This window comes from Hippoglossus stenolepis, chromosome 7 (assembly GCF_022539355.2).
Source record: "Hippoglossus stenolepis isolate QCI-W04-F060 chromosome 7, HSTE1.2, whole genome shotgun sequence".
Taxonomy (NCBI): Eukaryota; Metazoa; Chordata; class Actinopteri; order Pleuronectiformes; family Pleuronectidae; genus Hippoglossus; species Hippoglossus stenolepis.
The window spans coordinates 12,660,358-12,671,576 of record NC_061489.1 but is presented as its reverse complement, the minus strand read 5'-3'; the positions used below and the strand labels follow the sequence as shown (position 1 = coordinate 12,671,576).

General features: G+C 41.7%; 2 protein-coding genes across 2 annotated transcripts; one reads left to right on the top strand and one right to left on the bottom strand.

Moving 5' to 3' along the window:
• The first annotated feature begins 206 nt into the window (after window positions 1-206).
• Window positions 207-6,325, top strand: ndfip1 (Nedd4 family interacting protein 1). The gene is made up of 8 exons (XM_035162022.2): window positions 207-436; window positions 1,700-1,784; window positions 2,759-2,898; window positions 2,994-3,081; window positions 3,604-3,728; window positions 3,903-3,969; window positions 4,096-4,204; window positions 4,717-6,325. Exons 1-7 carry the CDS (start codon window positions 401-403, stop codon window positions 4,200-4,202), a joined length of 648 nt encoding a protein of 215 aa, XP_035017913.1. The 5' UTR covers window positions 207-400; the 3' UTR covers window positions 4,203-4,204; window positions 4,717-6,325.
• A 453-nt stretch (window positions 6,326-6,778) lies between these two features.
• Window positions 6,779-11,217, bottom strand: fgf1a (fibroblast growth factor 1a). Its single transcript, XM_035162023.2, has 3 exons — window positions 9,298-11,217; window positions 8,521-8,624; window positions 6,779-8,061 (listed from the first exon to the last, which is right to left on the bottom strand). The coding sequence occupies exons 1-3, from the start codon at window positions 9,461-9,463 to the stop codon at window positions 7,861-7,863; spliced, it is 471 nt and encodes a 156-aa protein (XP_035017914.1). The 5' UTR covers window positions 9,464-11,217; the 3' UTR covers window positions 6,779-7,860.
• Between the last annotated feature and the right edge of the window lie 2 nt (window positions 11,218-11,219).

Sequence of the window (11,219 nt, the reverse complement as noted above, 5' to 3'; positions counted from 1 at the left end):
TATGCTCAAAAATGACAAGATTTTAAACAACTTTTTAGGTTTTTCAGTAACTCCGTAAGAACTTGTACTGGTGTACGCTTGTATTTTAGATGTAGTTGTATTACTGCTGACACAGGCCGCCACTTCAGGCTTATCGCCCCCATAGACTGTATATAAAGAGATGTCACCCGTGTAGTCCAGTCCTTCCTGTGCGGTGCAACCTGTGAGTGAAGTTTCCCACAGTCCGTGAAGGCAGCAGCGCAGCCAGCTCCGGTCAGGAGGGGAGAAGGCAGCAGGAGATGGCCGACTGAAGACAGCTTTAACCCCGCAGCTTCGTAGGCGACGTTCCCTTCTAGATAACACATTTTCGGAGGTGAAGAGGAAAAAGAGGACGTGTTAAATCTCTCGCTCCGCTTCCACTATGGCGGAACAAAACAGCAACGTCCGGTATCAGGAGGTAGGTAAAGCGTTTGCTGCTACGCTAGAAAAAAAAGAAAGCAGCTAACAGTTAGCTGGATGCTAACACCAGGCAACGCGAGCCTATCACCGGAGACAACAGCGAGCTCCACCGACACTTGTTGACTGCCAGGCCCCGATCTGTCGAGAGATGGCTCAGGCTGATATCAAACCAAACCAATATACCAACATGAATTCCTGTCATGTAACATGGAGCCTGTTTGCCCCCCCCGGCCGCTAGTTAGTTCCTGTCACCTGGTGATGTCAGGCCTGGGTGTGTGTGTGGGGATACTTTGTCCTGATGGATCTGGATCAGTCTCCAGTCCACTAACACAAACCCTGCATAGACGAGACAGGATCAGGAAACTGACATGGAGCCGCAGCCCTCTCACCTGTTAACATTGGTGTGTGTGTGTCTGTGCCTGGTGTGTAGTTCACTTTGTGCTGTGTAGTTCTAACGATGTGTCTTAGGTCACTATCATGGAATTCGGTGCATCCTATCTCTACTACTTTGAAATGACCGTGTTGCACACACGTCTATCGTGGACATTTGTCGCCTAATGTTATATGTTGCATCAGCACAATCCACCTGTACACATCCTGTATTTACATGTTCCAAGCAGAAGGTGGATGTGCAAACCACGAGGGGCTCTGACCTTATTCTACCCACGACAGGACGATATGGCCAAAAATATATTAAGATACAAATTTAGATTTCAATTGATGTTGATAATTATCGAGATAAATGTCACATTATTATTTATTTTTACGTTTAAAAACTGATTTTGGCCCCTAGGTTTTGGTTTTAAACTGGAGAAACGCTTGATAAACATTAAAACATTTTTACAAATCTGATGTAGTATATGTAAGTATATTGTGAGAATTGTTGATAGTTTAATAGTCCAGGCCTTCTTCTACCTTCACAATACGCTGTATTTGTCTATATATTTTTAACTAGTAAGCTGTTTAGTCAAATGAGAAAGCGACTGCAGGCTAAGGACAAACATACAATCAGGATACTTCCTCAAACAACATATCCACAAATCCTCCTCCCCATTGACCTGCAGCTTTGTCTTAAATGGTTTAATAAAACCAGAAATCTTCGAGGGTGAGCTGCCACTGTATGAATGGCACAGAAACAGCGGGCAAACTTCTGTTATCTAATGATATTTATAAATGTTGTCATATTACCTGCAAGGTTTTCCTAAAGGCCGTAATGTAAGTCTGACCCAGGTTGTGTTGCCATTTGTCAACATTCCTGCAGCTGGTGAACGAGGAGGAGCCATCCCAGGAGGGTCCGGCCCCGGACGCACCCCCGCCCTACAGCAGCGTTACTGCAGCGAATGCAGGTCAGGGAGCTTCACAGCTCAAGCACCTACTCTTAAATGTTCAGTAACTCTAAAGCAGAGTAGGAAGTGTTAGTATTTACGTCCTGAAGTATTATTGCCAAATTAATAATAATTCTCCAGTAAAGTGAGAATTGTAACATGATTGTATATCAGTAACAGTGTTGGCAATACCTGCAGTGAAATTTAGTAAAGAAGCAAAAGTAAAATAAACTCATCATTTGTTTCCACTCTGTCACATTATTGCTGAAAATCACAAGTGTGCCTTTAATTTCATTCACTTAAAAATATTTTATTTTTGTAGCTGGTTTCATAAATATAGTTTGAATGTATTGTATTTTAAATGTAAGCTATTCTGTTTGCGCTATCCAAAACCTTATTTCGCCAACTAAAGAAAATCTCTAAGATCATTCTATAAACAATGTCCTCTAAAATCCTACAATAGAAATACTGAAGCCAAAAGCACCAGCACCCCAGAGACATAATCAATATTTAATATGTCTGTAGACCTCTAAGTGTTAGTGCAGTGTTGCAGAGAGAAGGAGCTTTTGTGCAGGGCCTTTAAGAAAGAGCTGATGTTTTTCCATCTCTCTTCTCAAGAGGGTGGAGGTCAACACGTTGCACAAGTGGGTGCAGCCTGGAGCTCTTCCTGGGTGGGTCCAGTGATCAGGTTAAATGTTGTTTGTGTTTGAAGAAACACAATTTAGGAGTGTGGATTGCTGCCACATGTGCCAGATAACCTCAAGTAAAACAGCTAATGTCTTTCTTCCTGCTGTAAATGATCCCTCCCTCTTCTCAGTTTAGGATTCTCTGCCATTCCCCTGCTTTTTGGAGGAAGTGAAAGTAGATTCTTGTCTGTCAGCAGTCAGACATCTATGAACCAGTTAACATTAAATAACTCAGACTTTTCCAGCCGAAACCGCACCTAGCCCAGTCTACATAAATGATGTATCAACATTTGCCTGTTTCCTCTGCAGCTTTCTTTGAGTACAAGGAAGATGGAGGAAGATTTCCCAACCCTCCATCGTACAGTGTTGCCACCACTCTGCCCTCGTACGACGAAGCTGAGAGAAGCAAAGCAGAGACCGCTGTCCCTCTGGTCCCTGGAAGAGTCACGGTAAGTCCATCTCATTCACAAACATCATGTCGATATATTCCTAGTAACCTCGTCTAATGATAATGTATCCTCGTTATTTCTTGCTGTTGGTTCAGGAGGACGACTTCGTGGCCAGAGATGACTTTGAAGATGCTGATCAGCTGCGAATAGGAAATGACGGCATCTTCATGCTCACGTTCTTCAGTAAGAACCACTTCAGTTGACTTGTGCAGTTTTTAAGAGTTAACTGACTTTCAGTGTCACGTCCTGATTTCTAACTCTCTGCTGATTAGTTATTTATATGAAGTATATGAATAAATCTGTTCACTGGTGAAAAAGAGGCTCTCTGCCTTCTTTTTTAGCATTTGTTGAGTATGAAGTGTTGGGGCCACTTAAAGGGGGGGGAATCATAATCTTACTAGAACTAGAGGTGGGGGGGCTCAGATGGTCTTACATGTTGTTTTCTTTGCTCAAAGAATGCTGATAATCCCCTGGGTGTAAAAACCAGTCCACCCAATGCACATGTTTGTTTTCTAGCTTACACTTGTATGGAGCAGCTAGATAGATTCATTCAAGAATATAAATGATGTCTTTTGATAAGAATTTCTTACTCTATCAATCACACTGTGAAAAAGCCATATTTATTTTTTCGTGGTCCAAAGCAGCTTTGTGTTATTTGACCAAGTGTTGAACCATTTCATTAATGAACGTCTTTTCCGTCACCAGTGGCTTTCCTCTTCAACTGGATTGGCTTCTTCCTGTCGTTCTGTTTGACCACGTCAGCCGCTGGTCGATACGGCGCCATCTCCGGCTTCGGCCTGTCCCTCATCAAATGGGTTCTTATTGTCAGGGTGAGATTTGTGTACTTAACATGCAGCACAACCAGTTCAGCTACTACTTGACTGTTCAGTGGTGTCAAGGTGCACGATCACTACAACTACTGTTACTGTACTTCTTAGAGGTATTACTTTACAGGAAGACTGATGCTCTGAACATCCCTGACAGACGTTCTCTTGTTTCCACAGTTTTCCACCTACTTCCCTGGTTACTTTGATGGACAGTACTGGTTGTGGTGGGTGTTCCTGGCACTGGGTAAGTGAAAGACATTATTTTGATAAACAAATGCCTTTTTTTTTTTTCATGATTTACATTTCAGTATTTGTCTTGTGATGTTTGAGTTTAACGTCTTGTATGATGTCGTGTTTCTCTGGACGTCAGGCTTTATGCTGTTCATCAGAGGCTTCGTGAACTACTCCAGAGTGAGGAAACTAGCCGACCCCGCCTATGCCACTCTTCCCCGAACAAGGGTACTCTTCATCTATTAGAGGTAAGACACGATGCACAATGTTGTGGTTACACTCATCATCAGATTCTGTAGGGCCTGAACCGTTTGGCTAAAAAGAGATCTGACATTGCTCTAAAAAGTAAGTAGACTAAAAAGTTTGAATCACCAAATTTTTTGGTGAACTATCCCTTAAATCAGCTTTACATAGTGTTTCATGTCCCTGATGACAAACTTGATCCATAGTGAAGAAGAGGGAGCAAAATCCCTTAATTTTTCATCAGTTAATGATTTTATACGAAGATGGTATATAAAATCTGTAGAAATATCTTCCTACAAGCAGAAATCCATGTAATCTTAGTCTACAAATGTACATATTTAATAAATTTTAAAAAAAAAGGAAATGATCTGTGGCTGAAATCAAATTGTATTAGTTATTTATGCAGAATCCCTTAAATCCCACCACACATCATAAATATGGAAGTGATTTAGCTGAAATGGCATTTTTAAATCGGATTTTCTTTTTTTTTGTGCTTTTTCTCATAACACAACCTCAGGACGGTGGAAGTGGAAGAACTGGATACCATCAACATAAGCAGTGACTCTGTGACGAGTCCGATTTAAACTGAAGACGCATAAGATGAAGACGACTCTCGATAAAATATTCAGGAATTATATCACTTCTTTATTTTGTTTTTGAAATTTTATTAATGGAAGAGAAAATGTTAACGGTGATAGTCCCTCAGTGTAATCATTAGTGGTGAATGTTAAGTGCTAATTACATCTCAGTCTGTAATGTAAAAAGTAAAGCCTTATATAATTTGATGGTAGCATGCGTCTGCCCTTAAGGTCAATTAATGGAGAGCGTCTCATGTTGGTGACACTTGAAGCCAACAGGTACGAATTAATACAGCACTCTGTAGACTCGTCATAGCATGTAACACACTTTGTAATCCGCACTTAAGGTTTTATTGCAACTATTATAGGATGTTTTTAGATGCCACATACACGTAATTATCATCTTTTTAATTATTAGGTCGTGAATGCTTATATACGCATCACTCTCACCTGTTGGCTTTAAGTAGTGTTGCCCTCTTTATCCAGAAGGGGGCAGTGTTGTTCTCTAACTGAAGGGAGGAGAACTGTTCATCAAGGGCATCGTCATTATTAACAACTTCATGCTTGTGATTCAGATGCAGCGTCAGTGGAGCACAGAAACGACAGCCATGTGTCAGATGTTATGATTTTTGCCTGTTAAATGTTTTGATGTAAAGTCAGGTAAAACTATCCACCTTGGGAAAAAGAGTTTAAGTTCCCCATATGATCCGAGATAATGCATTCTCCTAAAAACAAGAACAACCTGTAATTCAAAAACCAGACGACAACAAATGTCAAACCCCCTCGAGTGGAACCTCGGCTGACAGTGATGGGATGACAACCTGAGAGGATTTTTCTGGGCGTGCGAGCACATTTTTTGGTTTGCGTCCTTCAAAAGCTCATTTGGATGCAACAGCGTGACCCCCCCCCCACGACTCCTCGGTGAGTCAGTGGAGTCGGCAGCACATTCACTGTCGGCGGAGAAGCTCTGTGATTACAGAAGGGAGTCTTTGGCTGTCAGGGTTTCAGCTGTTAATGATCTCGCTGCAGCGTTCGGATCACATTATCTCAAAGCTCAAATTCCTTTTCCAGCTGGGTTTTTGCCTTAAGATCTAATTGACAGTTGGGAAGGGGGGGGGAATCTGAGGGAAGGGCTTGTTATGATTTTTCTTTTTTTCTTTAGATAAGTCTTCATCGGGTGTAAAATGTTAGCTATATTGTGGGTATTAAATGTATATCGAAGAATGTTGTATGCAGGTGCACTTTTAGAAACATAGCCGGTAAAATCCAAAGGATGCTCCCATCAAATCTCCCAACGTAAAGATCATGAAATAAATGACGCAGCGGTGCAGGAGTTAGTTCCTGTTTTATAATCTGGAGGAAGCAGCGCGTCAGGATAATAATCTCTTTCATGATGACCGATAACTTCAGACTTCTCCAACGGCTTTGATTCAAACTCATTATGCTTTTTTTCTGTGTGACGTAGAGCTGCAGCCTTTTGGGGTTTTGTTGTTATGAAACTGTACAGAAATCATTTAGTGTTAAATAAATGTCACTTTTAACGAGTCACCTCTGGAGTTGTCTGGATTATTGATCGATGTGTTACAGAGGGGTGGACATGCATTCACAATTTTCTTCCGATGTGGTACAAAGGTTCTGCCGGAGTCACAGATGGACTGATTAGAACTTGGTGGTTGACGGTCAAGGTCACTGTGACCACACAACACATGTATCTGTCCCTTGAACATCATATCTCAAGTCAAAGATATTCAATTTAACAAGATGTCACTTGAAGTCAAAGATAAACTGATTAGATTTCCGTGGCCGAAGGTCACAGTGACCTCATTATTGTGACTGCAACATGTGAGGATCACCTGAAGGGACGTACAACTGCAGGCCGGTGATTCTAGTTATTTAATTATTAACAGGTTTCATTTTCAGGTCAGTATTAAGAACCTTAAGTGAGGAAAGTTGTGGAGTTGCTTGATTTTGCAAGTCAGCAGCAGAAAATGTCACGCTGTGTTTCCCCTAGAATTTTTATTTCAGGTTCAGTGATTCGCTTTAAAAAAATAAAATAAAATCGGGACGCAGCTCAGAAACACAAGAATGTTCTCTTTCTTAAAAAGCACTGACAGAAATATTTCATTGCATAACTAGGATAGCACTTATTAGAGGAGGGCTTCTCATTGGCCTCTCATCTGTATTAATGCAGGGGAAACCCTGTCATGGACGTCACATACTTCACAGTAATCTTACACAAGGGGCAGCAACGTGTAACTGCGGAGAATATGAAACATCCAAAAGTCTGGTAAAGCTTATCTTTTTTTCCCTCAAGCACAAATCGAAATGCAAATATATAGAGAAAAGCCCATGACCTCCACCACGCTTGCAACATTCGCAGTCAAACATTTACATGTGTCATCTTAACATTCAAGTAAATGCAGTAGTTTGAGAGAACGGCACAGTTCGGACATTTTCCTCAGGTCCCAGTAACTCTTTTAAAACCGCTCCTGTAACCAGTACTTCATCCACATGACAAACGACTTGTTGGGCCGAACATTTGGCCAAATCTCACTGACATCTGGAAACAAGTTCTCAGTCGTTAGGATATGTTGGATAAATAAACATTTACCAGCACTACACACTCTACACTTTTTTCCTCTATAATATAGTCTCTATAAATAGGATATAATTGTGTACAATGCCTCTATGTTAATATAAATAACATCACATAATAGGACAATTACTTGGCTCACTTAGCTTCTTCTCTGTTTAAGACGAACAGTAGCAATGTAGTTAAGTTGCTAATAGAGATGACATGGAGTTGTTCAGTAAAGTGGATGCGTGAGGATGAAAAAAGATAAGTGCAATGTTTAAGCTCAAATTCCTTTTTGCAGGGACGAAGACCTTTTGTCTGAAACAATAAAAGCACGATCTAGTCCTTTCCCTAAAAACGACCAGCATCTCCTCAACCACTTTCTCACCAAGTCTTATTTTACAAACACACAAATCTGTCCTACAGCAGCTTCTGGTCCATTTTGGTCGAGGTAATCGCTGCGTGTTGAGGTGAACTTCTTCTTCTTGTTGTTCTTCTTCTTCTTCTTCTACTCCCCAGAGCCGTCCAGCTGGCGGGGCAGAAAGAAGACGGCCTTCTGCCCGATGTGAGTTCTTGGACCCAGTTTAGGTTTTCCGTTCTTTTTCAGGGCCACGTACCAGTTGCTCTCCTGATGCTTCTGAGGCCGATATGTGTTGTAGTGATTCTCCTCCAGTTTCTCCAGGAAGTACGACTCGTCAGAGACTGTGGGCTGAGAGAGAAACACACAGGGAAACAAGCTGATGGCTCCTCTAATGCCTCTGATACGGCTGGAAACGCTGGATGGGGCATTGGCGAGGACGTGTATCTCTGTACTGATCCAATTCCAAGTTTTTTTGGAAGTATGTTAGTTTCACAAATAAAACTGCAATTGTCTTTTCCCAGAAATCACCACTACTTCTTCATGCTGCTCCAAAAAAGCATTTGTGTTTTACAGCCACTGGCAAGACCTGTTTTAGAGGTATGAAGGAGAAGTGATTTCTGGATGTGTAAACACACTGGTATCTGATCTGTACTTCAGCACAAAAACAAAGTCCAGGTATTGCTATCAGTACTCCAATTGGCCAGTACGCAGTCCTGGTATCATATAAGACAAAAATGGTATCAGAACTATCGTTAAGTTTAATAGTCTGATTCACTGTCACATCACTCATCCCGGGCAGATACTCACTGAGCTGTACAGACGTCCCTCATCGCTCATCGCCAGATATCGGCCAGCTTCTGTCCCCTGGATGACCACCACACCTCTGTCCACAGACCGGATCTTTAAAACAGCTGTTTGACGGGAAGTGAAAGGAAACGACACGAATGAAGACCACAAACACACCTCGGCTAAAACACGGGTCACTTTCTAATCTGGACGGAGACGAATGAGAAAAAGGTTCAATCTGAGCTTTCTGTGTCGGGTTCAAACGACTGAAGATGACATGTTTCGTCATTACTGCTATTGTTTATTATTATTTATCACTACGGCAACAGTAACAGTCCTCACTGAGTTAAATAACTACATGAATATAGATAGATGGATAGATGGATAGATAGATACATGGATGGATAGATAGACAGATAGATAGACGGATATATATATATAGATAGATGGATAGATGGATACATGTATTGATAGATAGAAAGATAGATAGATATATACAATGATGGATATATTTATAGATAGATAGATAGATAGATAGATAGATTTAACAATTAAGTGCCAAGTAAGGGGAAATAAACATGAAATAAATTACAGAACTGACGAAGACCAACTATCTTCATGTTTATAGCATGACCTTGACATTATGGAGAAATCACGTGTTTTCACCTTCAATGTGTCAGTGTTCACGTGTCCATATATGTAGTAATTTAATGGGCTTGTGTCTTATTTGCTGCTCTTAAACCAGCGGTAAAGGACCAGTGTGTGTGTGTGTGTGTGCGTGCGCGCTGCAGTCTTTACTGTGAGCGTCTCCATCCTCCCTCCGGCCCTGCACCGTCCCATCGGGCAGGATCTGCAGGTGGTGTCCGCCGTTCATGCAGTACAGCCGGGTCAGCCTCCTGTGGTCCCGCGGTCCCGCCTCCACAGCCTGGGGATCCTCCAATGCGAACAATTCTCCATCCGCCATCCCGCTCACAGGACACACACACAGGACACAGACAGAGGACACACACCGCTCCAGCAGACAGTCTGTCCCCCTGCAGTGGGCAGGTGTTTACATGCTCGTTCACGAGAAGAGAGACATCAGGGCCAGGCTGGAGGCGCGCCCCCGACTCCTGGCCTCACCCTCATCTGGCCCCTCCATTCACCATGTCCCTCCACTTCTGTTGTTTTTTTTCTATATTTCCACCCATTTGGTGTCTTTACTTTAAATGTTTATAGTAATTCAGATTATTCTTATTTACGATACTCTGCCTTTCTGTGTTTAAAGTTTTTGAAAAAAGTGACTGCAGAACATTTGGAGTATTTCTGATTTTGGATTAAAATCTTCATGTTGGATCTTTGCTGAGGAGAGGCTGCAGCACAAAGGCCTGACCGTGTAGAATGTCCCAATGTGTGGACAGTTCATGGACACATAAATGCTTCCAAGAATCAGATGAATGAACGTTTATTAGAACACGTCTCTTCTTTTGACTGTATCCCAACACAGTGCAGTAAAAAGAGCAGAAAGGCTACAGAGTAAAATAATCCTGGGATATGATTGTTTGCCTTTTTTGGCCACAAACTACTGTAATGATTTAGTGGCACAAGCATAAGTCACAAGTGAAGCTGAGCTGGTTCATAATGAGCTGTCTTATGTTGTATGTGGTGTCATGATTGATTGAAAGCATATCCTTTGTCCTTTATGTTTAAGGGGAATTCATTACGACACACGTTTCGTGTTCTGTGCGTGTTATTGTGTCATTTCCTGCCTGCTTCCGTTTCAGCCTGTGTTTTGAAAATGTGACGCCGGTGGGGACCAAAATGTTTGAGCAAACGAGATAATGATCACGTGTAATACAACTAGTTGATCCCTGATTTCTTCATAGGAAAGTTCATGATCTCCACTAAACCTGAATTAACTTCACAACAATTGTTTTCACATGGTCATTTGACATGACAAATATGAATAATTAAAAAATCAGCTCTGACTCCTCATGTGTTGAGACTGAAGACTGATACAAACCAATGGATGAAGGCGATGAGGCCTCATGTTCACGTGTTTGGGCAGTTTTCATTAGAAATGAAGAAGGAAACAGTACAAACTCTTCGCAGATACATTGTTTACTCTAGAAAAACTACATTCTCCATCACCAGCACATTATACCGAGTCCATCTTTAACAGTGGAGGTCTTACTGGCTCTGAAAACATGTACCTGTCATTAAGTATTATTCATTCTTCTACTCTATTCGTCCGTGCAGGTGTGGTTGGAGCAGATGTGACCTTCATCATGTTTGGATTCAAATGTTAAGCTTAATCCTGATTGGTTCACGGAAGCGGTTGGTATCACCTTCGGTCCAGCGGAGACCCGCCCACCTCACACATGCGAGAGCACCACAAACATTGAAGTTCCTGTTTCATGATGTCTCTTTACTTTGTCATCCACAGTGAGAGGCTGACTGATATTATATAATCACATTTCAAAATTCGAATTCCGATGTTATTGATTTTTGTCGGAAAGTTTTTTTTTTTGCTGCTGATTCTGGGGGTTTCCAAGTAACCAAAAACATTACTATAAACTCGGATCTGATTGGCTCTCCTCAGTGTCATGTGACTCCTCTCAGCTGCTCTGTCTCTTGCACATGGATTAGTTTTTGCCCTCAGGCCGACTGAGGTCAGAACATTCCAGTGTCTGCATATTTTCGAGTTTTCACCTCATTTGACTTTAGAGGAGCTACTGCTG

What these genes read in the sequence shown, in the direction of transcription:
- ndfip1 (XM_035162022.2), top strand. Translation starts at nt 401, where the DNA reads ATGGCGGAACAAAACAGCAACGTCCGGTATCAGGAG. An exon ending in CTTCATGCTCACGTTCTTCA is followed by an intron (nt 3,082 to 3,603) that starts GTAAGAACCACT and finishes TTCCGTCACCAG; the next exon opens with TGGCTTTCCTCTTCAACTGG. An exon ending in GTGGGTGTTCCTGGCACTGG is followed by an intron (nt 3,970 to 4,095) that starts GTAAGTGAAAGA and finishes TCTGGACGTCAG; the next exon opens with GCTTTATGCTGTTCATCAGA.
- fgf1a (XM_035162023.2), bottom strand. Translation starts at nt 9,463, where the DNA reads ATGGCGGATGGAGAATTGTTCGCATTGGAGGATCCCCAGGCTGTGGAG. An exon ending in GGAGGATGGAGACGCTCACA is followed by an intron (nt 8,625 to 9,297) that starts GTAAAGACTGCA and finishes CCCGTCAAACAG; the next exon opens with CTGTTTTAAAGATCCGGTCT. An exon ending in AGGGACGTCTGTACAGCTCA is followed by an intron (nt 8,062 to 8,520) that starts GTGAGTATCTGC and finishes TTTCTCTCTCAG; the next exon opens with CCCACAGTCTCTGACGAGTC.